The sequence below is a fragment of the Channa argus genome, chromosome 3, assembly GCF_033026475.1.
Source record: "Channa argus isolate prfri chromosome 3, Channa argus male v1.0, whole genome shotgun sequence".
Lineage (NCBI taxonomy): Eukaryota > Metazoa > Chordata > Actinopteri > Anabantiformes > Channidae > Channa > Channa argus.
The window spans coordinates 4,929,379-4,957,191 of record NC_090199.1 but is presented as its reverse complement, the minus strand read 5'-3'; the positions used below and the strand labels follow the sequence as shown (position 1 = coordinate 4,957,191).

Here is a 27,813-nt window from a genome sequence, read left to right as displayed (position 1 = left end):
CCAGGCTACGTGCTCTAAAGCCACCGTCCTCGGTGAATGGGAATACAAAGCAACATCGTAAAGCGATTTGGGTAAAAGTGCTTTATAACCAGCAGTTTACCAAGTACACACTCACAAATGACACAGGCTGCAGTGTTGAGGCTGCTGTGCTATAGGAGATCAGAACAGCTCAGTCCTTTTAGGACTATAACAAATGGTGTCAGTGCATGTGACACAGCCTGAAGGTTAAATTACAGCGTCCCTGAGCCAGAGATGTTCTGGTCGGGGATACCGGCCTCAAACTGTTCGGCCTTTAACCCTCAGCAGTCCCAACAGGATGTGAGTGTCCTACCCAGTGTCTGAGTCTGACTCACTCGTGCAGCAATCCACAAACAGAGCTGCTATGCTTCGTTGTGCCTCCTCCTTACATGTGTTGATTTATATAGTGGCTGTAATGCTTCTATGAACTATTACAGCTAGAAGTGCAATTTTATTTAGTCTAAGCATCATATCGTATTAATTGTTTTCTGTGTGCAGAGTTACAAACTCTCAAAGGTGAAAATGATGGCAAAGAGATATAGTAATTACTGAATGTTACCTAGCAACTCACTGTGGGACAAAAGCAGCACAGCTGGTTGGTTAACCTATAACAATACCCCATGATTTATTAGAATCTACATGCACAAAAAAATAACTAGTAACTAAAGCTGTAAAATGAATGTAGTGGAGTAGAGTGAGCTAAATTTCACATACTCAAGTACAAGTACAACAAAATATTGCTTAGGTACAGTACTTGATTAAATATACTTACTCACCATTGCCACCAGTGGGGAACCTAGGACGGTCCGCATGGCATCTCTGTGAATTCAACGCCTAAGAAAATATGAGGCTTTAGTGCTGTTCCAGTTTTCTTTCCAGTGGGGAACCACCACTCTAGTAGAGTTCAGTTTTTTCTTATATTATCAGCCACTGTGCTTAAGTTTTTAACTGACAATTCATTAGTGTCACTTGTGTTACCACCGTGCCCTCTAGTGTAACAGACTGACACGGAGGCCAGTTTCCTAGCAGTCTCCCTACACTCTGCTGTCATTGGACAGATCCAGCGGAGAAGCAAAGAGATTAGATTTAATTAAAATCGCCTCCAACCTGCCACCCGCTAAACTTACAATCTGCATTCAGCAAACTGTGATTGTTTTAATATCCGAATTATGCAGCCCATTGATCAATGTGGAAGATGACTCACACAAATTAAGTAGCCTTTCTACTCATAGCGCGCAACAGCGAATGCATCATCATGTCTGGGGCAGACACAAATGGAAAAAATACAACAATGGGAAAATGGTGGCTGTTTAAGGGCTCCAAAATGGCCCTGTGTGCAGTTTGAGTGAGGACAAAATCAGGAGAAAATCCAGTGGAGTTTGCTGAAAATGTAGCTGCTTGAGCACCTACTCTTTGCGGCTGCAGCAGAGCTGGGCCTGGCGAGACGTGATTTATAATGCCACTGAATCAGTCTCACATCCAGCTGACTCCCACCTTCTTGTCCGTCATGAGCACAAACACTCACACACACACACACACACAAGCACTTAATGCTGTGAACGTCTGCATGTGTTGTAGAGGAGAAAGACAAGTGCCCTTCCTGGGTGAGACAGAGAATATACTAAGTGTGTGCTTGTTTGTGGGACAACCAAATGTAGACGGGACCTGAAAGTGTAGGGTTTTAAACTCTGTCACCATAAAAGAATCCTGTGCAAACACTTTGTTTCTAAGTTAAATAAGATAAACAATTCTTGTCATTCTTGACACCTTAGGTACTTGCATAATCACTGCATTAACAGTGGGAGAGGTGATCTTAATGCAACACTAACACCTTAATTAAAGGTGTTATTGGTAAAGATGCCTATCATTGCATGCGTTCATGCTATTGAACAATGACCATTAATATCTTGTTCCCATTTTATCCTGGCTATTCTTTTGTTGTTTTCTGTGCTCTGTATAGTGTCCTAATCAACTGTACAGTGTCATGAATAATTATTTACTAGGTAATTATATAGAGTTACAATTAGCACTATAGGGGTTGGTTTCCACAACAGGAACAGATATTTGCACTCTGGGTTCAGGGTTTGCTTCTGTTGCCACTGCCCTGTTCTCGTGACAAGTTCTAGAAAAGACGTAGGACATCAAGTTCCAGGAAGCTGGCAATGGAGGGGGTAGAGGGTTGTGGGTCCATCGTTTGTGAAAGGAAAAAGCTGTCAGGTGCCAAACATTAGCATAACAAGCATGATGTGAAAGCACATTCACAGGGATGTTAAGAACAACTAAGCACAACCACTCGGTAGAAAAGCAAACCAGGACCTTTGCTTTCACCCTACAAGTCCAGGCTATGGAAGCAGTTCTTCTATAGCTCTTGTGGTTTTAAATTAAGTGCCCAAGTACCAAATTAGGATGACTTTAAAGTTCCTCTGAATACCTGCCCAGTACACATTTTGTTTAAATGTACAGGATTCTTATGTGATTGTTTAATACGTATAGTTACTTTAAATGTGATGTGAACATGGCATTGACATTATCTTCCAGATATAAACTGAATTACTCAGGTGCTTTTCAAAATCATATCAAAAATCAAATCAATCAAAATCGGACTTTATTTATGACGTCTCACAACAGATTCGCCAAACAGCAAAGTTGTCAACAAACATAAGATTTGGAAAAGGTTAAAAAGAGACAAAGGAAAAACATGAGATTACAGTTGAAGACCATTTGATTTCATTGGTGTCCTCCTTACTGTCCACCTTATGTGGTCCTGTTTTCTGTCTCCTTTCCTCTTTCTATCATATTATCTTTCTCTAAGGCCGTTGGTCCACACTGGGGACTAGTCAGGTCTGTCGTCACAAACACCATCATCAAAAGTTCACTTGCATACTCCTCTGTGATTGGCCCGTGGTTACCAGGGTGGCGACATTGGCTGTGGGTTCTGGAGGTAGGACATCACAACTGCTGAGATGGACAGCCTGCAGACAGAAGAAGGACAAGCGCCATTTGAAATGTGCTACTGAAGTTTGAAAGTCACAATCAAACAGTCCTTGACCATCTGATTTCCTGTTCAGAGTTATATTTGGACGTTGCATAACGTGCATCATCAAGTCATTTTCTGAATAATCAGAACACTGATTATTCTTCTAACAGTTACTTAGGGCTGACACCTATGCATTTCGGAATTATGAAGATGTAGACAAACTGTACTGCTACCTTGCAGTTTTCTTTCCTGTTTGCATGGATTGTAGTTGGGGTCTTTGAGCATCTTTGTGGAGTGTGACTTTTTTAAATGACTTTACATTTATTCTCTAGCAAGCACACACACCCTCCAATTTTCTTTTAAATATTTATTTACATATTTTGAAAGGTTGGCATATTATGAAACACTGCAACTGAGCTCTGGCTTGATGAGCACTGAAGCCGGTATAAAGTATCTGTGGATTTAAATTTGCTTAAACCTTATTTTTATACATACATTTTTAAAATAGACCTTGACCTACTCCTACACACAGGAAGCCTGTGCAAATTACGTATTTCAAGACTTTATTGTAGACACCTAGTACCATTGTTAGACCTTTTTCTAAGTAAAAGTTAAAACAGAAAAGAGTGTAATTGAGAGTGAACAACATACACAGAGCTAAGGGGGAAATTTAAACCTGGACTCAAAAACTTTAGATTCCTTTCCCTCGGTTCTACTTAGTGCAACGCTTAAGCTCTCAAACATGTTACAAGATGGAGATATTTAAGTTTTTCGTAAAACGGTGTAAAAATGGTGCACGTGTTGCGTTGTACAGCATACTCACATGAAGCTGCTCATCATCTGTTTGGTGTCCTCTGAACTTCTGGAGTTTGCAAAGCTGATGAAAGAGCAGTAGACTGCGATCCAGGCACACCACTTCAACTAGAGCACAAACAGACAGATTACAAAGGTTAGTTTAATGAGCTTGTGGAGGAACAGATAGATGAAAATGTACACAGTGGAGCTTCAGTTCTAGTTAAGGGACATTTCTTTGCAAACTTCTCATCTTTTATTACGTTTCACCCACAAGCAAAGGGGGATAATCTATGCTTGGATTAGGTAATGACCCTCAATTTGACACTGCATATGCAAAGACACATAATGTTGTGTATCACTCCCCCACACAAAGACACAGACAGATTTGATCTGGAGTTGCCACAATTTTTTTACACAGACAGTAAAACATCATCCAGTAAAACAGCATCCAGTCCTTTGTGAGAGTGTTTGGAATTGTGTGTTTCCTGCATTGAAAGAAAACCAAAGATGTGTGAAATGCATGAATAATAATAATTATTATGACTTCTGTACATTTTTGGCACCTAACTACTTTGACATACTTCCAACTGGAAACAAAGTTTATTATTGTTTGGATACATCTTTTAATAAGCATTATGCTTTCTAAAATTGTATACTTTTAAAATGTTTGATGACATCATCGGTGACATCATCTACGACATCACAGAATAGCCTTTAAAGTTTTTGCATCTAACTGGCTTTGAAGTTAGCATAAGGAAGCAACATTTCATTTTTGCTATTTCAGCAAGTGCAAAAACTGTTCAGGCTTTTTTCAGCTTGGCAAATCCCTCTGTTACGAAGTTTAAGAGCGGTAACAAAAAGCAACAATTGAAGCCTGTGCATTTAAAAAGGACAAACAAATGGTTTAGTTGTGTTTTTCATTTATTAACGTGCCTTTGTTATTGCACCAATTGGATGCTAAGGTTTCATGACAAGCTAAGCAGCTAATGTTAGCTTGCTTGTAGCTTTGCTATTAGTTCACCTTGAATTAATAGGATGCGACGCTAGTTTCTGTGCCATAATTTGGCAGTTTAATATAAGAATAGCAAATACGCTGTGTTGTGAAACAGCGTGAGCGTGTAACATTATGTTCGGCATACACATCATCACTGTAACTTAAGCTAACGCTCGTTATGCTTCTTCGCAGAAATGTGTTTTTTTTACACAGGGTACAAAGTTTGGTGATTGTGAGTTATCAGACGTGGCTTAACATGTTTATTGTTGAAATTATATCTAATAACTATCGTGCGCGATTGAAGCGTAATTAAGCTAATGTTAGCTTGTTTTCTTCAGGCATTTTATCCCCAATTCCTAATATTAAGTAACGATTCTGTACAACTAAATTCTGTCTGGTAACATTAGCTGCTGTGGAACATATTAATGGTAATGTAACGTTAAAGTTGTTTCTCTTATGTGTGTCTGTGACAGTGCACTCACTCACTCACTCACTTGCACTGATATTGTACGTGCAATTTAACTTGTTGGTGTTGCAGCATGTTCTTACTGACATATCTTCTTTTTCATCTGACGTCATTAGTGTGAAATTACTGCTGGAGTGGAGGTCCAGGCTTCGCTATGGTAAGATACATCTGTGCATGTGTCTGTCAAGATTCAAGAATCACAAGAGCAGATGTTCAAATATTCGGGTTTTACTGTTTACTACCAAGTCAAGCTGTGCTGCTTTCTTGACAGGGTGAAAGAAAAGGAACAAACAAATACTACCCTCCGGATTTCGATCCTGCCAAGGTGATAACATACATATGTGTATGTAAATGTTTCCAATAAACTTTAGCTTATAGATACTAACTTGTCCCTTCATCATTAATTGTGTAGCATGGCTCTCTCAATGGATATCATAAAACCCATGCGCTGCGTGAGAGGGCCAGGAAACTGTCTCAGGGCATCCTCATTATCAGGTTGGTTCAAACACATACAGATATTATTGCAAATGTTGGAGCTTATGTATTTAATATTTATTAAAGCTTGTGCTAGTCATGAATAGCAGAACAGAGATTTAGCATCATCAAGTGATTTTATTAACTGCTTCCATGTAGGTTTGAGATGCCCTACAACATTTGGTGTGATGGCTGCAAAAATCACATTGGCATGGGTAAGTTGGTGAGAAAAGAACAAGCCTTTTAGTCAGATTCTGTGTCTACTGGTTCTATAAGCCTAATGTTCTGCTTGTACAGGGGTCCGTTATAATGCTGAGAAGAAGAAAGTCAAGAAAGCCAATCTACAGGTAACCACAGACAAACGGTGGGAAGGACAAGGAGAAACTTGTAAAGGCTCTACCATCTCTGTCAGAGATCCAGGATTACCAATCAGGATGGAAGGATGACTTCCAGCTCAACAGCAGCCTCCGCAGGAAGTTCAGGGTAAGATACTGAGCAAACTTTCTAACACTGAACTGCTATGAAGCTCTGTTAAATGGTTTAAAGCGGTTTATACAGACAGATATAGGAATCATAAAGGGTGTGTACAGTTCTGTGTTTAAACACTGTGGCAGAATGAGAAGCTTATTCAAATCAGCATGACACTCTGATTTGAGTGGTGTAACAAGGCTTAGTTTGGGGAGGACAAATCATTTTTTCTTGTGGCATCAAGAAATCTTATGGCACAACATCTGTTTTGGAAGGCTGATACATTATGCGAGCATTACTCATCTTCTGACACCTGTGGTATAAGCTCTACACAAACTGATGCTCATCACTTGTGGGAGTTTTTTTACCCTCTACATTGCAGACATATAATTTAAAAGCAAAGTTAATGTTGTGTCTACCTGCAGCACCTTCCTTTTTCCTAATGTGCCTTGTCTTGCTTAATCCCCTATAATTCTTTGCATCTCTCACTTTCTCACACATCCTGTTACTTATCAGAATAAGAAGAACCTTATGCAAAAACTACTAAGCACAGTGCTGCTCACTTACCAGGCACCTGACTGTAAGTACCAATTGAAGACTTTTTTTGCTCCCACACACACATTGGTTAAACAAGAACATCATGACTCATTCACCATCTCTCTCTAAAAGAAGCCGAAAAAGTTCTTTTTTGGAAGCATTTTACCCTGAACCCTGCCCAGCTCACAGCAGAACCTTTTCTAACCTTCACCTGTTGCCATGTCTACATAGAAAGTGTAGCGTGTACGACACATCAGGAGAGCAACTCCTGCAGCTTTGACCCTGTTTTTCTACACAGGCGGGATTCTGGTGCAATAGAAAATGTGGTAGCACTTTAATTTAGGGCTCGATAATAGCCTGATAATTACCTGCTTAATATGCTATTATCCAGATAATAGTAGGAAGGCAATTTTTTCTGATACATTTGTCTCTGTAATAACAATTAGCCACATCATCAGGTCAGTTCACAATGTTTGGAATGTAATCTGACAAACAAAGGTAAAGTTTATTGGATTTACCTTATCTTTTACATTTTTTGCTTCTGTGGCTTCCTGTGGTATATCTCATATTGCCTGTCAATCAGTATTTTTGATACTTTAAGATATGGCTTTATGTGTGTGTGTGTGTGTGTGTGTGTGTGTGTGTGTGTGTGTGTGTGTGTGTGTGTGTGTGTGTGTGTGTGTGTGTGTGTGTGTATATATATACACAAACGTATATACATACATACATATCTAACCCACTAGACCAAAAACATCATCTGAATGGCAGAGAGAAAATTGCCCTAAATCACATTCAGACTGCATGAACTGTATATAAACCGAGACAATCCTCATAATTGGACACATTGAAACTTTTCTTCCTCATTATTCTCCTCTTAGGCCTGTGAGGACAAACAGCACAGCAAACGGAAAGAGATCTCCTCTTTTTCATGGTTCAGTTCCCCCTGAACTACGCCAGGAGGTGCTGCAGGCAGTCTGCTCCTTAAACTGGGCCAGCAGGGGAAATAAGCAGCAGTAGCCAAAGCCCTTGGCTCCTCACACAGCCAGCTTATCCGTAAACACACAGCAGTGCTGGGAATCAAACCTGCACGGCAGTGCTGGGAATCAAACCTAAACCCAGTGCCACTGTCACCAACAAACACTCAGACCCTGAAGATGGCACATTTGATCGACAGATTTCAGAGATCTCTCACAAGGAAGGATTAAATATAGTTGTTAGACCAACCCAAGTGGTCCAGGAAACAGCACAGACAAATGACAGAGGAGAAGGATCAAGGACTAATAAAGGCAGAGTACTTTGAGAAAGAGAAGGAGCAGGACAGAGCAGTTACATCCCTAGTGGTCGACTACAGTGACTCAGATTCAGACTCTTGAAAATAAAGTTGCTCCTTGGGACGTCCTTCCTGACACAACCTTCCCCAATTTCTACCGGGCTTGGATCGGCACCGCACAGCTGGGGAGGGGAATGGGCTGTTAGGGGTTCAGTGTCTTGCCCAGAGATGCTTCGACATATAGCCAGGACAGGGGATCAAACCACTGACCCTGTAGCCTGTGGACGACTGCCTTACCAACAGACCTGTAATGCTATGTTGTAAAAGTATTGTTGTTTAAAAGGAAAGTTTTGTGTGTGTGTGTGTGTGTGTGTGTGTGTGTGTGTGTGTGTGTGTGTGTGTGTGTGTGTGTGTGTGTGTGTGTGTGTGTCACCTTGAGCATCAGTCCACACATGCTAAAGATCATGCCAAGCAGATTCATATAATCAGGTGTGGGGTCTTCCAGTGTAGGGTTGGTCTCTGTACTGGGGGGCTTGTATCTGCAACACCACAAATGTAAATCAACCAAACTCACAATGTAACATGTTTTGTGATTGACACTGAAACTGTAATTCATTGTAGCCCATGTCTGTGGAAGAGGGATCTCTCCTCTGATGCCACAACTGCGTTAGTGACGTTTAACACTCTCAGCAAAGGCTGGTTCACAGTCTGCAGTGCAGTTCATCGCAAAAGTTGTTGGATAAATATGAGTTCAGTATCTCACGTACAACACTCCCACGCAAATCTGGTAACAATAGTTTTTTCATGAAGACGATCGTCACCAACTTGCTACAGCAAATAGTTAGCAATCAGCTAAATAGGCATATTCTGCAGCATCAAGATTCCACCCTACTGCAACGAAAACCACCAAACCATCATCTGCAAAAGCACACGATGATTTAAGAACAATGTGTCATTACGACTACGTAGTAACGTTTGTTTCCCCCTAATGCCACCAGTTTGACTGCAATTGTCAGTAATTTATATATTTGTAAATTAAATAGTACTGACGGATCAGCTCCACGTTGACTAAATGGAGGCAGAAATCAAATAACCAAGAGTCGAACAAATATTAAGTAAGCAACGAAAACCTGTGAATTGTATAGTGGCGAATGAAGGGCTAGAGAATAATGCAGCAATTTGCTAATCCGGTTAAAATTAAATCTAGCTAGCGCTAGCTTTTAGCCGCTGCCGGGCTAACTGGTTAGCTCATCCCGTCAAAAAAGCTCCATGTTCTTTATAAAATATTCACCTCAAAATCCTATTTAGTCTCCTCGGGTCTGCCATATTGTTTGAGGACATAATATGCTACGATGACCTCCTGTCGCGTAATATTTTGAAGAAATTTAAAAAACTTTGGTGAAGGCGAACAGCTGATCGGCCTCTTGCTGAATGGAGAACGGTGGGAGATATATCCGGTACATTTCACACTAAAAGCTTACTGGCCACCTGGTTGGCTGATGTGGAATAGGATAATGGAATTTGACTTTTATTTTGACATGAATATATCCTCCCAAAATGCATTGCGCGTTTTAGCAAACGATGGGTAAAATGAATGGTAACTGAAGAGACAATGTTTCGATATTAAGTTGCATCATAAGAGAAGTTGTTGATGATTAGAGACCGGGGATATTTTAAACTTATTTTTACTATTATCACCATACCAGGAATACCAACATGGCCTACTCCTAAACTGGAATTTGGTAAAACGGTTCAATTAAGTTAGCTAAGTAAGTAATGTTAGCTAACGTTTAACATTAGTTTGACTGCTGTTAATAAAACACTCGTTCTTTCTAGAAAATATGTTGTACAGGTTAGAAATGAACAATGTTTCGATCTCATAAACTTGGCGAAATCCAATATTTTCCTTGGTGACTACCAGTGGCTGTCTTTAGGAAGCCATTAGTTCACCTATAACGTTTGTATAGCAGTATTGTTTTGGTAAACAAAGTATAAATCATAGTTCTTTGGTGTAAACACAGACAACCGTTGCAGATTATGCGATGGCTTTCCCTCAGCCTAGACCACAGGCCCCTCAGCTCCCCCATCATCTGCTCAGGACCATAGAGTGTCAGCAAGGAGCTGTCAGGGCGGTTCGCTTCAATGGTAAGAAACACAAAATGTTTGCATTCCTAATATTCACTCGTTTGAGTCAAAAGTTGCTTGTGAAGACTCTGGTTGATATTACAGTAGTTCATTTGAGACTAACAAAGCTTTCACCACCAGAGAGTAATCCATGCCCTACAGCAGAAATGATTTTTTTAGACTGGCAGACAATGTTATTTGATTACAGTCCTATTGTTAAATAAGTCAGACATTCACTGGTACCTGGCCAAACAATGAATACACTGGAGGGTACAGCTGAAGTGCAAGAAAAAGCCAGTTTTAAGAGTAGATCCCTTCTTCGACACATGGATAAAAGAAGGGTCATGTTTTTTTTTTTTGTAGTTTTCTAACACTTTGCCTGCATTACCCAGTTTGTAATGCTGCCTAGATGTGAACCCTCCATGTGAGTCATGCCTTTGTCTCATGTCTCCCTGTTGCGTCAGCTGATGGGAACTACCTCCTTTCTTGTGGAAGTGACAAATCTATAAAGCTGTGGAGCGTGAGCCGAGGGACCCTGCTGAAGACGTACAGTGGCCATGGATACGAGGTTCTGGATGCAGATGGGTGAGATAATTGTCACAGCATCTTCCACATCATGTCAGACAGATTAAATGAGCAATAATGAATCACAAGGTATTAAACTGTGAAACTATCAAGAAAAAGAAATGCTCAAATGCTAAATAGAGATGGATAGACAGAATGGGAACTTCTATATTTTTCAATTATTTATTTTTGTCCGCCACTGTATAGAAAGATATTGTCAATAATAAATTATATAGAAACCTCTTTGGTTTCTGTTGGTTCTTGAATGAAACAACTTTTTCTGTCTCACGGCTGCTTCCACAGTTCCTATGACAACAGTCAGATTTGTTCATGTAGCTCTGACAAGTCAGTGATTCTGTGGGACGTCACAACAGGACAGGTCACGCGCAAGTTGAGAGGTCACGCTGGGGTCAGTTCAGCTATTTCTAACCCAGTATTACCCTTTTTCCAATAATTGTAGTGCATGCATACTTTACTTGGCTTCTCCTTTTGTTTCTCCATACTTTTGTTTTTTTATTTATTTTTTTTATTCAGTTTTTTACATTTCACTCAAAATTTCTGTTCACAGAAAGTCAACTGTGTCCAGTTCAATGAGGAAGCTACTGTTATTTTGTCTGGTGAGTCCTGAGAAAGCTGATATTGCAGAGTGTATAATGTGAAATTACTAATAAATTTATAATACAAAGTTGTGACAAAGCCATCAAGAATAATTCTGACATGTTTACACACTAATTTCTGGTTTTGTGTTTGTGTGGATTCTGTGTGCCGTTGTTTTTCCTCACAAACCAGGCTCTATAGATGGGACAGTTCGGTGCTGGGACACCAGGTCCAGAAGATTTGAGGCCATCCAGGTTCTTGACGAGGCCCGGGACAGTGTGAGCAGTCTGAAGGTGGCACAACATGAGCTGCTTACCGGGTCAGCACAGAAGCCATGCTTTTTGCCAAACAAGCCAATATAAACAATCTTCATGTTAGAGTTAAATCTTAAAATTGTATTGATCACAGATGTTACCATTACTCCTGCTCATTGGCTCAGTGGACTTTGACCTGGAAGCTACTAAGGAGACCTTGTATTCCCAGTTTTATTAATCCTTTACCTATCTTTCTGAGGTTTAAATTTTAAAACATTGTGTGAAAATATTAATAATTCTGTTTTCTTTAGGTCGGTGGACGGCAGAGTGAGGCGCTATGACCTGAGGATGGGACAGCTGCATGTTGACTTCATCAGCAGTTAGTAATGTTTTCTGTAATAAGAATTCACCATTTATAAAGAGTAATGTCAACTACGACTGTTCATTAATGTTCATCATCTGTTCATCATTAATTGCAGTAGTTAAACCAATTGTACTACTAATAATGGTAATGATGATAAAGCAGTATCAGCCTTTATTGTGACAATACAATATTAAAATTTACAGTAAAAGTTATACTGTTAATGGAGAAACTTGTGTGTGTTTGTGTGTTCTAGGTCCCATCACATGTGTGTGTTTCAGCCAAGATGGTCAGTGCACTCTAAGCTCCAGCTTGGATTCAACAGTCAGACTTCTGGATAAGAGCACTGGGGAAATGCTGGGAGAGTGAGTGTTGTTCAGTCCCACTTGCAGCATGGTGGCTGCAAAACAGTTACCTGAACATCGACTGTTTACAAAATAATATAATTTCATTTATATGTCATTGTAAAATGGATTCATTGTTGTATTTGTTTTACTCAGGTATACAGGACATAAGATGAAGGGCTACAAGTTGGACTGCTGCTTGTCCAGTAAAGATACCCATGTCCTGAGCTGCTCAGAGGATGGACATGTCTACTGTTGGGACCTGGTGGAGGTAACATCTGTTAAAAGAGGTTTCCGGTTTATATTTGTTTAACAGAACAAACTGCCTGAATGTTTGACTGATTGTGATGTTATTGTGACAATGCACAATACTAAAACAGCTATAATAACCAAAAACATACAAAGCTAATGTTTTATTGGCTCTCTGATTTCCAGGGTTCTTTGTCATTGAAGCTACCAGTGGGAAAAGCTGTTGTCCAGTCGATGTCCTTCCACCCCACAGAGACTTGCCTCCTCACAGCCATGGAGGGCCGTGTCCAGGTTTGGGGGGCAGAGCCAGAAGAAACAGAGGATGACTCAATGGTCACGTAGACAGTATGAAAATAGTGAGAAGGTACATTTGCTGAAAGGATTCTGGGTTCTCTTCCTCCAATAGCCAAGCATATAATGTGTAAATAAAAACTTTAAATTGAGTTTTAAACAAATAATCTGGCTTAAAACAAACCCTTTAAATAGAGTTATGTTCTTGCTGAAAAAGTTGGGTTTAGTTTGAGCATTAAGAATATCACACATCTCCTTCCGGGAAAAAACACTCTGTTACCCTTCTTACTCTAGTTACTAATCGGCCAACCAGATATGGTTAAATCTTGAGGATACCCACCTATCTGTAGGAAAGTGGATGCTAACGATAATGATGACATAAATACATTTTTAAATTGATGTTGAGCGACAGTTTACATCTTTGTGCACAATCCAGAATTTAATCCGTTTTCACCTCATAAGCGTTAGATAACAGAAATAATCCTGTGTGGACGTCGAGACTGAACTTTTGCGTGGTGTGCAGAACATTTTATTTTTATACAGTGTTCTAAATAAACATGTTCTTATCTGAATTACAACACATCATGTAATTTGTCTATTTACACTTATGAAACTCCCACAAATACCCGTGTTTTTTTGCAAATATATATGTCTTTATTAGAAACTGAACAGAGAATTCACATATAAACGAGCACATTACAAAATAAGTTAATCAGCATGACAAAAGAATGGCATCTAAATAAATAAATAACTTATCTTACATAAATACAGTTTGGAAACTACTGCTAGAGGTTCAGGTTTGTCAGGAACATCACCCAGCTATGTGTGTCGAAGGATATTTTTGCAGCTATGTACATGAGTTCTTTTTTTAACCCTTAAGGATTCACTAAAGACTTTAAATAAATATATATAAGCTGATTTACAAGTCATGTAGTTTGTAGGAGACGTATATCTCCATTTAGTTTTAGCCCTTTACACTGCTTACTCACAAAGCAAAGATTCAGGATAAGAAGAATTCAGTTGACATAAGCAAGCAGTTAAAAATATTTACACTCCTAAAGAACCTAAGAAAAGGAGCCTGATACATACCTTGACCACAATCAGACTAGCATTTTAAAGCTTGTCTAAGCCAAGAGTCCAAAAGTGTGAATCCTTTTGAGGCCAATGAAATCACCAATTCAAGGCAAATCATTTAAATCGGCAAAATGGGTTTATAAGGTTTTGACCTATAATTAAAAGGCAAAATACCTTAATTTTGTGCTTGTTCATTTTGATAAATAATGTAATAGGTTGAAGGTTCCTTGGCAGTGTCCTTTAGATTGAACGTCTTATCCTTTAGATTGAACGTCTTCTCTGACAGACGTTACAGAAGAATCTGCCGTCAAACGTCTCAAACCTTCTCACACCTCTACCCTTCCACCTTCACCTGTCTACACTCAGCTGTGTCTAGCCTACACAGCCGCAGCCCGCAGCAGACAGCTTCTCCACCTTGTGCCAGCGGTGCGAGTTATCGAGGAAGGCCATGTCCTCGTGGTGGGTGGGCCTGCAGCAGGGGGTGTGATGCCACAGCTCCTCGGGTGCAGAGTAGGGGAGCATCCCACTAACCAACAGGTTATTGAGGGTGAGGTCGTGGTTGGAGGGAACCCGGGGACATGTCCCGCTGCAGTACTTGAAGAGGACGGTCTCATCTGACTCGTAGCCTAGCCCGAGGTGTCGGACCTGCAGCAGGATGGAGCGAAGGCCACAGTGAGAGTCTAGAGTGGAGCGACGTGACCGGACTGGGATCAGGATGTTGGAATCAGGTGGTTGCTCAACTCCAGAAGCTTCTGTCTCTGGCTCTTCTTCAGCTGAATACTTGCTTTTTTTGTCTTCGTTTGGGGTTGTGTGTGGAGGTGATGTTTCTCGTTTCTGATCTGGAAAAGGCAAAGAAGACAGTTGTGTGTATCTGGTTGTAGCAAATCACTATAAATAGTTATAATTAACAGAAGACTTTGAAATACTATGTACACACATTTTAATACGTAATGCATTTTAAGAAAAAAGTTTCAATTGTCCAAACATTATTATTTATAGATAGCTTTTAAAATAACCAAAAATGAAATTTTAGACTGATTGACAACTCTGTTTATCCCCAAAGGTCATAGGTCATGACCTCTCCTTCAGCCAGCACTTACCCATCAGTGATCTTAGCCAGCGGCTATGTCCTCTCTGGATACAAAACAGGATGACAACCAGCTTCAACAGGGACCTCATCGCCAGACTCTGTTCCTCGTCTGCACTGTCGCTCAAAATGAAGAGTGTCCCGGGTTTCAAGTGATGCTTAAGATGCAGACGAGTCACAACCTCCAATATATAGCCCTCAGAGTTTAAGGGGGGTGAAGAGATGAGATGAGGTGAGGGGGAAGACAGACACTAACCCATTACTTGCCAGCAGACTATCCTACTCACCTGAGCTTGACAGGGAGCGTAGGAGGGCAGGCGGGCGCTTGACCCAGAATTTGTCCTGTTGGGATTATCTAATTGGTGTAAATCACTGGTTTATTGTTGAGTTTTCCCCAGATGTTTTTCCAGAGGATGTTGGCCTATGGCAATATGGAATCCTGGAGGTTTGAGGTTGCTTAAAAGCTGCTAAGGAGTGGACAGTGATGTCACTTTCATGACGCTGTGAAGCAAGTGTGATAAATGAATCAGTAGATAGGCAGCTGTAAAAACAGTCAAGAGATACAGTCATAGACAGAACTTCATCAATAAATAAACACAAAATGATCCATGTAGGAAATGTAAAGGAAGAAGTGGAGTGAAAGGCTAAGAAAGCAGGATGAGTCAGTGTGGAATGTCTTTTTTAAAAGGCCCCCGTTGTTGCTCTGCTTTCTCATTCCTTATTTTAGGGGATCGATGCAGGAAAGCTTTTTTTTTTTTTTTTTTTTAAGTTTAAAGGCCAAAGAGGAAAAAGCGGTTATAATTAGAACACACAGGGCCTGCTTCAGCAGACATTCCACAATGGGCGACTCGTCTTGAGCTGGTCCATAAATTCAGGGATTTCACCAGCAATGTGCAGCTGATGTGTGGAATATGTGCAACATGCATTAAGTAAAAGTTATAGCGCCCAAACAGGCAAGTCAGTGGAAATTAGGGTGTGCAGAAAGTGCATATTTGGACTCCGCTTCTGTCATCCAGGTAGAGGTCAGACAACACAACGCACATTATTCAGGCTGATAATAGGAAATGTAAATAAAGTTATAATTCAAGCATAAGAGAAAAACATATTTACTTACTGGGGAATCACAAGGGGTGGGAAATATTCTTATTATTGTAAGTCACACATGTAAGAAATGTTTTGATGTTCCTCACAGTTCATAAATATATTAATCTACATCTACAGCACATAGATCAACTTCCTGTGTTGATCTATGATCTACATTTTTTAGAATTATCTTATTATATTTTGTGCCTTATTAGAATTAAACCAATCAAATTGCAGTTCACATTGCATGTCTGTCCAGAGTCATGATGTACTCAGTACATCCATGAGACCAAGTGGACAAAATCTGAAGGAATTCATTCCTGGTTATTGACCTTTGACTACCACAGTTTTATCAGTTCATTCTCGAGTCTTATTGGACACTTGTGCCAATTTCTGCTGAGATATCACATTCTTAAACGTGGGACTTCGGGTCAGACGTATGCTTGTATGTGTACACAGGCGGAAAGATAACGTGAAATCATAATACATCAGTTTTGTTTTTTTTTAATTGCCTTTATAATTACTGACCACTGAGACCACTGAAATATCAGTAAGTGGAAACTTTTTAAAGTGAAAGCAAGCAAGGACAGGTAACAAAGGAATAAATGCTGCAGAGTTATAGCAACGTAAAAAATGAGTTAAGCCTTATATCATCAACATATATCAGTAAATATTCACTACAGTCCAGATAATAAATACAGTAATCATAACAAAGAACATTACTTTCACTGTGTTTTTTAATGCCTGACTCCTGGTTTCACTTAGTTTATATATAGACAGGAGGAGTGTGTCCAGTGAGATTAGAACATTATTTATTAGAGTTAAACTGCCCCGTTTCTCATGTATCATAGCTCTACTGATATGAGTTACTAAATAAATACTGAACTAATAATGGCCCACAAAATTTACTGTCAGGAATTCCAAGAACTCTTTCAAGGATAAGAGTTTGGAGACTGCAATAAATAACTTATTCAAATGAAAAATGACTTGCGAGTTCTTCCTCTGGCTTTGTCCACTGATTCCAACCTAAACGCTGGTTTTCATTTGTGTTTCGTTTCGGTGATTTATTTGTTTCCTTCGTTTACTTTAAAAAATAATTTAAAATATAATAATTCACCTAAACACATACAGTACGCAGACATTTGTAGCTATGTGGGAAATGCAAGTATTGCCTGACCCACCTGCCTGTAAACACTAGGAGATCATGCAAATTCATTATAAATAAGAAATGAGGAAGAAAAAAAAATCACCAACGCTCAAAGTTTTTTCACCACATTCGCAAACACATACACTCACTGGCCACTTTATTAGGTACACTTGTACAATGTAATGCAATCCAATAAAGCAGCTCTGCCATGAATTCTACTTTTACAGTGTTATAATTTCTCAGTTTTTCAGTTTAAAGTGTCAGAAAGGTGATAATTCTACTCTGTTTATTACTGAGGTTATAGTAGTTAGTGGAGTCGTACTGGAGGGCATTATGAGAGCAAGGGGTTCTAATGTTGTGGCCCCCTCATGGCCAAAGCATTAGCACCACCCACTACTTGTGTAGGTTGTATTCCCACAATCCAAAGCCCGGGTCATTAAGTTAATTAACCAGTAGGTGTAAATATCAGTGTGAATGGTTGTCTGCTTGTCTGTCTCTACAGTATATGTTAGGTCTGAGACAAAGATGTACCCCACATTTTGTCCTTCAGCCAAGATGATAGATGTATAAATACAGGAAAGTAAATACAGAGTGAATGACCAGGGGGCAACTCACTCCCAGACTGTTTCTGCTTTCCTGGGCATTTTGTTAAAGTGCATTTGTTGTCAGCTTGCATGAAGCTCCACTCAACTCAGCAAAACCCTTTGCACAGAAAGCTCCCATTTCCCAGTAATTTGCACAGAGAATGAACGCACGAAAGGGCGAAAGGGCCTGACACATTCCTTCCACCTCTCAGCGAGACAGAAGGATGAAAGCCAACTGAGAGATGAAAAGGCAGAGAGAAAGCAGAGACGGTGGTGGAAGAAATACATCGGAGATAGAGCCTTTGGATTACAACCGACAGAACCAGTCTGGAATTCAGCTGTTGTCAGAAGACAGGAATGGAAAAAACGTGGCATCCATTTCTGTGAAAGACAAAAAGTGAAAAGGCACAAAATGCTGATATAATTATGAACAGTGGTCAACCTGGAATGATGGTGCTCCAAACCCATCACTGAAGAGTGTCTCTCCCTCAAAAGCCATTGTTAACGTTTTAGATAAGATGATGGGGTTTATCTTTGATAAATGTGATGCTACAAAAACTACTTGCTAACAAACTAATTTTTCTAATAAATATGTAAGATGTAAAGTATACATTTCAATAGCCCTCATCATATTCACATGTTAAACCTGCCCAGTATGACCAGTATGACCACTCATCCACTGCTGGCCACACTGCAACTGCATTTAAGAACATTTCTTGTTATTTTTCTTATTATCGATAAACTCTGTAAAGTACGTAAACCCATTAGAATGACTTGGTTTTTAGAAATAATTTGTCAAAACATGAGCCCCAACTTTCACCTGAGTCACAGAAATAGACAAACACAATGGGCTAAAGCTACTGTAGTAACACAAAAATGAGACACATATTAAATATTTAAAGTTAAACCTACTCTGACAGCAATAACTTCAGTCTACTGTTTCAGGTAGCTGTGGATTAGGACTGAGAAGGAAGTTCGGGCCTCACAGAACTGCTTCAGCACAGATCTATTTGGACGTCTGGTGTGAACGGCTCTCTTGAGGTCATTCACAGCATCTCTATTGGATTGAGGTTTTGACTGGACAGTTCCAAAAGTTGGATTTTCTTGAACCCACTGTGTAGTAGACTTACTTCAATGTGTAGAGACATTTTCCTGCTACATCACCCAATCTTTGCTGAGCTTCAGCTAATGGAAACCGAAAATGCCGAACATTGTCCTGCATTGTTCCTTGATAAACTTGAGAATTTGCTTTCTCCTACATGAGGGCAAGTGGACCATTTAGATGCTTACAGAGGTGCTTTGTATGAAAAACTGTGACAACATTATTAATGACCAAAGTAGCCAAATACATTTTATGAAATAAAAGTGAAAAAACATCTAAATATTTGTTTTGGTTTGTTGCAAAATTAAAAACTAATGCAATTAATTGTAGTGAATATCCCAGTGACAGACAGTCATGTTAGTGTCCTGCATTGATGCTTGCTTTTGATTGCAATGTTAGAGGCAGCTGTGCAGCAGACACCAATTCAAATATTTGTTCCACTTGATTAATTCAGGTTTATCAGTTCAACAGACATGTGGGAAGACTTTAAAACAGGAAACGATAACTGGAAATTACATTCAACGTAACATTGAAACTGTACGAATACTAATTGGACGAGCTCTGCTGTACATTCCTGGATGAGCTGGTCAGACAGTCAGTCCATATAGGGCTCGTCTGAGACGAGCGGGGCAGGAATCTAGGGAGCAGCCTTCCTGTAACTGGAAATATTCAGCGTGGATTTAGCTTCGGAATCTCAAACTCGCACAGAGCTGCTCCTGTTTACGCCTTAAATCTGTTGGTCAGAGCTGAGATACTGCACGGTGTGTCATCACGACACAAGAATCCGCAGGTTTTCATTCCATCTGTGCAGCCAGTGATTTCGCAACACACACACACACGCATCCCTCCTCTGATTGAGGATGTGCAAGTCAGTGAGATGAGCTGCAGACTAATGGACTGTGATGACATAAAGCTGAATGCACTGTTATCTTTCATTTGCCGTGATAAAAGTTTGGCACTGAACAGCAAAAGTTACTGCCACAAAAATATCAACATACCAGCTTTAAAATCCACATTAGTCAGGATCTACTTCTTAGATTCCAGATAAAGAATCAATTTCAAATTGTCCAATAAATCCATAATAAGTTAAAGATTCTCATCACATCCAAAGAACTAAACAAGTTTCAATTGAACAGTGCCCTTTATTCACCCTTGCATTTAAACATACACTTGCTTTTTTCCACGTATGATGGCCTTCAAGAAAAACAATAACTCACAATCTCTGTCTATGTGGCCTAGTGGCTATACCACTAGTGTCTGATCAATAGTGAAAGTGGATTTAGGTCCTCTCAATAACAAAAATCTAGCCATACAAAACATGGTTTACGTCATGATCCCACCCCCCCCCCGCCAGTAGACTGGAGACCAGATCATTCCATAAGGCTCGCAGGTAAGGTGCCACAGAAGTCTATGTTAGGATCCGGTTGCAAGAGCAATACATGCAGTCAAGACATACAGACTTTTAAGTCTTCCTCCAAAGTTACATTGCTGTAATACAAGCAAAAAAAAATTATAATAATTTCTTAACATTATACATTGTGAACAAAATGCCTTTTTTTGGTTGACACAAACATAATGGAAACGGAGAAAACCACAGTCAACTTCACTCACAGACAACAAACTGTGTATAACTGTGGCTAAATTCTGTGCACACAGACAGATTCCAGGCGTCCTGGCCTGGCGTCCAAATGCTATATACCTCAAAGGCCATTAAACAGAAGTGCACAAACTTTGTATAACATATGCTCCTATCAAACATGCTGTGTTCATAATGGTGGGGTGCACTCCTTCATGATGCTACACTGTTAACGGTGTAGTCAGGGCATTATTAAGTCCAAGTGTGTCCACAGCAGGGCTACACAGCAACGTTGTGTCCTGCAGGAGGGACACCAGCTCAACAGAACCAGGCGGATCTGTCTTCTGAGCTGAGTCGGGCTTCTTCCCTTTTTTGCACGCCACTCTCTTTGACTCTTTGAAACCGCTTAACCTCGATGCAAGAGATCTTTTGGGGTTAGGCTTCTTCTGCTTCCTCCTCTCTGGGTCGTGGACAACACCGTGGCGCTGGAGGCTCTTCTTTGAGGCGAATTTCTTTCCACAGCCTGCGTGGGTGCAGGTGAAAGGCTGCAGCCCCTCGTGGAAAGAGTTGATGTGACACTGCAGGTTAGAGGCCGTGGTGAATGACCTCTCACATCCATCCCTGGGACACTTGAGGACCACTCGCATGTCAGAATGGACATACTGATGCTGCTGCAGGAACCATGAGTCCCTGAACACCTTGCTGCACTTATCGCACTTCACGAAGGACTTGTGCTGCTCCTTTCTATGCTTCAAATACTCAGTCCAGGTCTTTCCTGTGAATGAACAGGCCTCCTCTTTGCAGGGGTACCCTTTGTGGACTTTCTCATGTCTCTTCAACTTGCTGGGAAAGGTGAAACGCATCTGGCAGCCTTCATAGGTGCACTGGTACGGGGGGATGTGGGTGTGCTGCTCACACATGTGAGATGTACGCTGCTTGTTTTTCTTGAACTCCATCCCACAGCCGTCGAATCTACAAACATACTTCTTCTGCTCCTGTGAGTGAACGCGGCCAATATGTCTGACGCGGTTTGTGCTGGTGGTGAAGGCCTCCGTGCAGCCGTCCACGGTGCATTGGTAAGGCTTCACACCGGTGTGGCTGAGCTCGTGTCTCGCCAGGTGATACGGGGTGCAGAATGACTTCCCGCAGCCGTCGCGCTCACATCGGTACGGCTTCACTCCCGTGTGTTTACACAGGTGGACGTCCAGTTTCCACTGCTTGTTATAAGCCGCCGAGCAGCCGGGAAACGAGCAGATGTAACGTTTGTGCGGCTCCGCTTTAGTTTCCATTTCTGCTACATCAAGAAGTAACAAGCTAATACAAATAGGAACTATAGGGCGCTGACCACGTTTTCTGTTCTGACACCGGTACTTCCCACAATCCCTTTCAGCGTGACGCCACTTCCGACACAACACAGGAGTTAGCTTGGTAATTAGCGATCAGCTGAGATTAATTGCGGGTTGATTGTGCTGTTACGGGCAAGAAGATTTGTAAGTTAAAGAGCGGTAACTAAGAGTAACAATTGACGACTGTGCATTTAAAAAGGACGGACAAGTGGCGTATTTGTAGTTTTTATTTATTGACGTGACGCTCGTTATTGCGCGAATGGGACGCTAACGTTTCGTGATAAGCTAGGTAGCTAATGTTAGCTTGCTTGTAGCTTAGCCGTTGGCTCACCGTGAATTGGGAGGACGCTGCACCAGTTTCTGTGCAATACTTTGGGACTTTAATATAAGAATAATACATTATGTTCGGCATACACATCATTCATCACTGTAACTTAAGCTAACGCTCGTTATGCTTCTTCGCAGAAATGTGTTTTTTTTACACAGGGTACAAAGTTTGGTGATTGTGAGTTATCAGACGTGGCTTAACATGTTTATTGTTGAAATTATATCTAATAACTATCGTGCGCGATTGAAGCGTAATTAAGCTAATGTTAGCTTGTTTTCTTCAGGCATTTTATCCCCAATTCCTAATATTAAGTAACGATTCTGTACAACTAAATTCTGTCTGGTAACATTAGCTGCTGTGGAACATATTAATGGTAATGTAACGTTAAAGTTGTTTCTCTTATGTGTGTCTGTGACAGTGCACTCACTCACTCACTCACTTGCACTGATATTGTACGTGCAATTTAACTTGTTGGTGTTGCAGCATGTTCTTACTGACATATCTTCTTTTTCATCTGACGTCATTAGTGTGAAATTACTGCTGGAGTGGAGGTCCAGGCTTCGCTATGGTAAGATACATCTGTGCATGTGTCTGTCAAGATTCAAGAATCACAAGAGCAGATGTTCAAATATTCGGGTTTTACTGTTTACTACCAAGTCAAGCTGTGCTGCTTTCTTGACAGGGTGAAAGAAAAGGAACAAACAAATACTACCCTCCGGATTTCGATCCTGCCAAGGTGATAACATACATATGTGTATGTAAATGTTTCCAATAAACTTTAGCTTATAGATACTAACTTGTCCCTTCATCATTAATTGTGTAGCATGGCTCTCTCAATGGATATCATAAAACCCATGCGCTGCGTGAGAGGGCCAGGAAACTGTCTCAGGGCATCCTCATTATCAGGTTGGTTCAAACACATACAGATATTATTGCAAATGTTGGAGCTTATGTATTTAATATTTATTAAAGCTTGTGCTAGTCATGAATAGCAGAACAGAGATTTAGCATCATCAAGTGATTTTATTAACTGCTTCCATGTAGGTTTGAGATGCCCTACAACATTTGGTGTGATGGCTGCAAAAATCACATTGGCATGGGTAAGTTGGTGAGAAAAGAACAAGCCTTTTAGTCAGATTCTGTGTCTACTGGTTCTATAAGCCTAATGTTCTGCTTGTACAGGGGTCCGTTATAATGCTGAGAAGAAGAAAGTGGGGAATTACTACACCACGCCAATCTACAGGTAACCACAGACAAACTGCTGACATGAACTTAAGACGTATTAACTGTTTCCTCAAACAACTTGGCCTCTTTAATAAATTTACTTGACGTTTCATTTACAATGAAGATATTTACATCCTTTTTTTTTGTCTCTGTGATCAGGTTCAGGATGAAGTGCCACCTTTGTGTCAACTACATTGAGATGCAGACTGATCCGGCGACCTGCGACTATGTGATAGTGAGTGGGGCAAGCAGAAAGGAGGAGCGCTGGGACATGGCTGAAAATGAGCAGATCCTCACCACAGGTTAAGGACTCATGACAGTTAATAAAAAGATGGCTTGCTCAGTACGCTTCCTTATACTGTTTCTGAGTGCTACAGATTAGGCAAAAGATGACTACCACAACAATGACACCATTTATTTTTAAGGTTTTTATAATTGTGCAGTGTCAAATAAACAGCCCAACTCAAACTGGACACTGTTATTGCTACAGATTTTCTTTTGCCTGTTCTTCTCTCCCTAATCAACTCTCCCTTCCCTTTTTGTGTACAGAGCGGACAGAGAAGGAGAAGCTGGAGACGGATGCAATGTTCAAGTTGGATCACAGTGGGAAGGACAAGGAGAAACTTGTAAAGGCTCTACCATCTCTGTCAGAGATCCAGGATTACCAATCAGGATGGAAGGATGACTTCCAGCTCAACAGCAGCCTCCGCAGGAAGTTCAGGGTAAGATACTGAGCAAACTTTCTAACACTGAACTGCTATGAAGCTCTGTTAAATGGTTTAAAGCGGTTTATACAGACAGATATAGGAATCATAAAGGGTGTGTACAGTTCTGTGTTTAAACACTGTGGCAGAATGAGAAGCTTATTCAAATCAGCATGACACTCTGATTTGAGAGAAATAAAATTTAAAAGGAAAGTTAAAGTTGTGTTGAACCGCAGCACCTTTTTTTTTTGTTTGTTTGTTTTGTTTTTTTTTCTCCCCAATGTGCATTGTCTGGCTTAATCTGCTGTAATTTAGAAACATCTCTCACTTTCTGTTACATCCTGTTACTTATCAGAATAAGAAGAACCTGATGCAAAAACTACCCTGTTCTGTCACGTCTATACGAACACCTTTGACACAGACATTAAAAAAAAATGACAAATGATAAACAGAAAATTACTCCTAGCAACACATGACTTGCACTGGCAATTAAAGAGCTATATTTTTGTTTTGTTTTTGCAGACTGAGAAGAAAGTTCTGGCTGAGCAAGAGGAGAAGGACAATGCAGTGAGGATGAGGACCAACCTGTCCATCCCACTGCTGCCAGAGAAGGAGGAGGACAAGAAACTTGCAGCGCTGCTCACTTACCAGGCACCTGACTGTAAGTACCAATTGAAGACTTTTTTTCCTCCCACACACACATTGGTTAAACAAGAACATCATGACTCATTCACCATCTCTCTCTAAAAGAAGCCGAAAAAGTTCTTTTTTGGAAGCATTTTACCCTGAACCCTGCCCAGCTCACAGCAGAACCTTTTCTAACCTTCACCTGTTGCCATGTCTACATAGAAAGTGTAGCGTGTACGACACATCAGGAGAGCAACTCCTGCAGCTTTGACCCTGTTTGTCTACACAGGCGGGATTCTGGTGCAAAAGAAAATGTGGTAGCACTTTAATTTAGGGCTCGATAATAGCCTGATAATTACCTAAGTAAGGCAATTTTTTCTGATACATTTGTTTCTGTAATAACAATTAGCTACATCATCAGGTCAGTTTACTATGTTTGGAATGTAATCTGACAAACAAAGGCAAAGTTTGGTATATCTCATATTGCCTGTCAATAAAAGCAGTAAATTATACCAAGATATCCCATTTTATTATATCATATTAAATGAAAATCCATCTACTATTGTACATAAGAGGCAGACAGCATAGTGCAGACAGCAGTAAGAATTCATGGCTTGTGTAATCCCTGGCAAAAATCACTGTTGACTCACTTTGTAAATAGACACAGCGTGAGGCAGATCAGCTTTCCATTGGGTGTTTGAGGTTAGATGCTAAATGTAACTCAGATTGTAAAAGTTTGAATAATGTGCATCCTGGGAATTAGCCCAAAGAAACTACTAGAGCAATCTTACAAATTTATTATCAAATTAAAAGTTTATATTTAGGTTTTGTGTTATAAGTATGTCTTTACAGAAAAGAGGTCTCTAGTCCCATATTCTAGTGTTTTGGTTTTGTTTCTTGTCATAATAAAATTAATTATCCTTCTAACTGAGAAGATAAGAAACTAATTAGACCAAAAACATCACCTGAATGGCAGAGAGAAAATTGCCCTAAATCACATTCAGACTGCATGAACTGTATATAAACCGAGACAGTCCTCATTGGAAACATTGAAACCTTTGTTCCTCACTATCCTCCTCCTCTTCCTCCTCAGCCTATGAGGACAAGCAGCACAGCAAAAGGAAAGAGATCTCCTCTCGTTCGTGGTTCAGTTCCCCCTCAGCTACACCAGGAGGTGCTGCAGGCAGTCTGCTCCTTAAACTGGGCCAGCAGGGGAAAGAAGCAGCAGTAGCCAAAGCCCTCGGCTCCTCACACAGCCAGCTTATCCGTAAACACACAGCAGTGCTGGGAATCAAACCTAAACCCAGTGCCACTGTCACCCACAGACACTCAGACCCTGACGATGGCACATTAGACGGACAGATTTCAAAGGTCTCTCAGACAACGGAAGGAATTAACATTGTTGTTAGACCAACTCAAGTGGTCCAGGAAACAGCAGAGACAAATGGCCGTGTTACAAGCACAGAGGAGAAGGATCAAGGACTGAAGGAGCAGGACAGAGCAGTTACATCCTTAGTGGTCGAGTACAGTGACTCAGATTCAGACTCTGGACAATAAAGTTGCTCCTTGGGGAAAAATTAAATGGTTCCATTCTGGTTTCTTCTGTTTTCACAGAACGGACAGTCACAAGAAGGAAACACAAACTGGACATTTTCAACACAGCTGCATCTGCTGTAATATGCCGTATAACCCTCCACAAATGTACCACCCTCTGGACACCTTCGTGGCAAAAATGTGCACGCACAAAAAACTGCTATTAAATCATCATACATCAATAGTTTTTAGTGCGTTTTTTTTCATAACTCACTGAAGACAACTTCAAACTTGCTCAAAATTACCAAATCATCATTTATAACAAAAAAAAAAACCACAAAAAAATGTATTTTCCATATAATTGATAGTAGGGGACTGGGGCTTCGGTGGTGAGTAGCATCTTGGATATGGAAAAGATTAGCAACAAATTCGATTTGATCACATTAGTATTTAAGTAGTGCCACATACTCCCTCTGGACACCTTCATAGCCAAACATACCTAATTGACTTCCATTAAAACCACAGTATAAAACCCAGCATTCTGTAGTGTCAGCTTTTCATTTTGAAGTAGTGATATTTGTTGTTTTGACGGCTTTATTGGTTTTTCCATTGTAAGCTGATCTACTGAAGTCTTGCATTATTGCCATTTGTATTATAGAGGCATGTGACTACCAGTTGGCAAATCACCCAAGGTGGATTTTTGTGTGTGTGTGTGTGTGTGTGAGAGAGAAATAATTTTTAAATCAACATCTGATTCATGAATTTAAACATTTATTGTGCAAAATGTGAAACAACTGTGAAAACTGAAAAACCAGAGAACACAAACAAAATCAATAAAAAATTCCCAGTGTGACTGGAAAACCCCCGAAGTGAAACGCTGTCACATCAAGTCAAGTGGGTTCTTATTGTCATTTCAGCCAAACACAGTACACAGTGAAACGAAACAGCGTTCCTCCAGAACCAAGGTGCTACATAAATCAACATAACACCAATTATGACAAGTCTGTACATAAAGTGCACATAAACAAACATTCAGTTCAGAAAAAACAACATTGTGTGTTTGTCAGTTGAGGCTCTTTGTATTGAGGAGCCTTATTGCTTGTGGAAAGAAACTGTTACACAGTCTGGATGTGAGGGTCCGAGTGCTTCGATAACTTTTCCCAGGTAGCAGGAGGGAGAAGTGTGTGTGTGTGTGTGTGTGTGTGTGAGGGTAGTGTGCGGCCAGCCACAATGTTGGTGGATTTTGGAGGGAAGAGAGACCCCGATTATCTTCTCAGCTGTCCTCACTATAGGGTCTTGCAGTCTGATACGGTGCAGTTCCCAAACCAGGCCGTGATACAGCTGCTCAGGATGCTCCCACACATGCTGCTGGGCTTTTTTGTTGAGGGACCAGGTGAGCTTCTCCGCCAGGTGAATGCTTAGGAATTTGGTGTTCTTGACTATGTCCATGGAGGAGCCGTCGATGTTCAGCGGGTAGTGGTCGCTGTGGTTCCTCCTGAGGCCTGAAAAGAATTCAAGCTGGTTTAGTTGATGGCAATGCCACTTTTATGTGGTAAATCCTCTAAAGTTTCTCTTTTATTCCAGTAATGTGTATTAATAACGTTTATGAGACTTG

At 40.5% G+C, this 27,813-nt stretch overlaps 5 protein-coding genes and 1 pseudogene across 11 annotated transcripts; 3 read left to right on the top strand and 3 right to left on the bottom strand.

The window, feature by feature from the left end:
• Nucleotides 1-2,606: 2,606 nt before the first annotated feature.
• Nucleotides 2,607-9,465, bottom strand: wdr83os (WD repeat domain 83 opposite strand). The gene is made up of 4 exons (XM_067499246.1): nucleotides 9,291-9,465; nucleotides 8,433-8,538; nucleotides 3,819-3,916; nucleotides 2,607-2,990 (listed from the first exon to the last, which is right to left on the bottom strand). The coding sequence occupies exons 1-4, from the start codon at nucleotides 9,338-9,340 to the stop codon at nucleotides 2,924-2,926; spliced, it is 321 nt and encodes a 106-aa protein (XP_067355347.1). The 5' UTR covers nucleotides 9,341-9,465; the 3' UTR covers nucleotides 2,607-2,923.
• On the top strand, nucleotides 4,940-8,102 carry LOC137124549 (probable splicing factor YJU2B; annotated as a pseudogene).
• An 89-nt stretch (nucleotides 9,466-9,554) lies between the features above and the next one.
• On the top strand, nucleotides 9,555-13,361 carry wdr83 (WD repeat domain containing 83). Of its 4 annotated transcripts, none has more exons than XM_067499240.1 (10): nucleotides 9,555-9,741; nucleotides 10,034-10,144; nucleotides 10,588-10,708; nucleotides 10,991-11,096; nucleotides 11,256-11,304; nucleotides 11,477-11,603; nucleotides 11,850-11,917; nucleotides 12,156-12,264; nucleotides 12,400-12,514; nucleotides 12,679-13,361. In XM_067499240.1, exons 1-10 carry the CDS (start codon nucleotides 9,651-9,653, stop codon nucleotides 12,832-12,834), a joined length of 1,053 nt encoding a protein of 350 aa, XP_067355341.1. In that variant the 5' UTR covers nucleotides 9,555-9,650; the 3' UTR covers nucleotides 12,835-13,361. The 4 variants fall into 4 exon arrangements, with proteins under 4 accessions (XP_067355341.1, XP_067355344.1, XP_067355342.1 ...); XM_067499243.1 differs by having other exon boundaries at nucleotides 10,021-10,144; XM_067499241.1 differs by having other exon boundaries at nucleotides 9,555-9,768.
• Nucleotides 13,362-13,918: 557 nt separating this feature from the next.
• LOC137124359 (persephin) lies at nucleotides 13,919-15,562 on the bottom strand. Its single transcript, XM_067499244.1, has 2 exons — nucleotides 14,958-15,562; nucleotides 13,919-14,696 (listed from the first exon to the last, which is right to left on the bottom strand). The coding sequence occupies exons 1-2, from the start codon at nucleotides 15,034-15,036 to the stop codon at nucleotides 14,230-14,232; spliced, it is 546 nt and encodes a 181-aa protein (XP_067355345.1). The 5' UTR covers nucleotides 15,037-15,562; the 3' UTR covers nucleotides 13,919-14,229.
• A 4,420-nt stretch (nucleotides 15,563-19,982) lies between these two features.
• gtf3aa (general transcription factor IIIAa) lies at nucleotides 19,983-21,841 on the bottom strand. The gene has a single exon (XM_067499239.1). The coding sequence runs from the start codon at nucleotides 21,723-21,725 to the stop codon at nucleotides 20,658-20,660; it is 1,068 nt and encodes a 355-aa protein (XP_067355340.1). The 5' UTR covers nucleotides 21,726-21,841; the 3' UTR covers nucleotides 19,983-20,657.
• yju2b (YJU2 splicing factor homolog B) lies at nucleotides 21,837-26,442 on the top strand. Of its 4 annotated transcripts, none has more exons than XM_067499237.1 (10): nucleotides 21,837-21,864; nucleotides 22,638-22,678; nucleotides 22,793-22,846; nucleotides 22,934-23,016; nucleotides 23,155-23,210; nucleotides 23,293-23,353; nucleotides 23,494-23,636; nucleotides 23,884-24,056; nucleotides 24,561-24,699; nucleotides 25,759-26,442. In XM_067499237.1, exons 2-10 carry the CDS (start codon nucleotides 22,676-22,678, stop codon nucleotides 26,220-26,222), a joined length of 1,176 nt encoding a protein of 391 aa, XP_067355338.1. In that variant the 5' UTR covers nucleotides 21,837-21,864; nucleotides 22,638-22,675; the 3' UTR covers nucleotides 26,223-26,442. The 4 variants fall into 4 exon arrangements, with proteins under 4 accessions (XP_067355338.1, XP_067355337.1, XP_067355336.1 ...); XM_067499236.1 differs by having other exon boundaries at nucleotides 21,841-21,926; XM_067499235.1 differs by lacking the exon at nucleotides 21,837-21,864 and adding an exon at nucleotides 21,872-22,483.
• Nucleotides 26,443-27,813: the final 1,371 nt, after the last annotated feature.

Bases quoted from the DNA above. Each gene is read 5' to 3' on its own strand.
- wdr83 (XM_067499240.1), top strand. From the start codon at position 9,651: ATGATTAGAGACCGGGGATATTTTAAACTTATTTTTACTATTATCACC. The intron at 10,709-10,990 runs GTGAGATAATTG...CTGCTTCCACAG, and splicing joins GAGGTTCTGGATGCAGATGG to TTCCTATGACAACAGTCAGA. The intron at 11,604-11,849 runs GTCAGCACAGAA...TGTTTTCTTTAG, and splicing joins CAACATGAGCTGCTTACCGG to GTCGGTGGACGGCAGAGTGA.
- yju2b (XM_067499237.1), top strand. The intron at 23,211-23,292 runs GTAAGTTGGTGA...CTGCTTGTACAG, and splicing joins CAAAAATCACATTGGCATGG to GGGTCCGTTATAATGCTGAG. The intron at 24,700-25,758 runs GTAAGTACCAAT...CTTCCTCCTCAG, and splicing joins CACTTACCAGGCACCTGACT to CCTATGAGGACAAGCAGCAC.
- LOC137124359 (XM_067499244.1), bottom strand. From the start codon at position 15,036: ATGAGGTCCCTGTTGAAGCTGGTTGTCATCCTGTTTTGTATCCAGAGA. The intron at 14,697-14,957 runs GTAAGTGCTGGC...TGCCTTTTCCAG, and splicing joins CTGGCTAAGATCACTGATGG to ATCAGAAACGAGAAACATCA.
- wdr83os (XM_067499246.1), bottom strand. From the start codon at position 9,340: ATGTCCTCAAACAATATGGCAGACCCGAGGAGACTAAATAGGATTTTG. The intron at 8,539-9,290 runs GTGAATATTTTA...GTGGTGTTGCAG, and splicing joins AGACTAAATAGGATTTTGAG to ATACAAGCCCCCCAGTACAG. The intron at 2,991-3,818 runs GTGAGTATGCTG...TTCTGTCTGCAG, and splicing joins CAGATGATGAGCAGCTTCAT to GCTGTCCATCTCAGCAGTTG.
- gtf3aa (XM_067499239.1), bottom strand. From the start codon at position 21,725: ATGGAAACTAAAGCGGAGCCGCACAAACGTTACATCTGCTCGTTTCCC.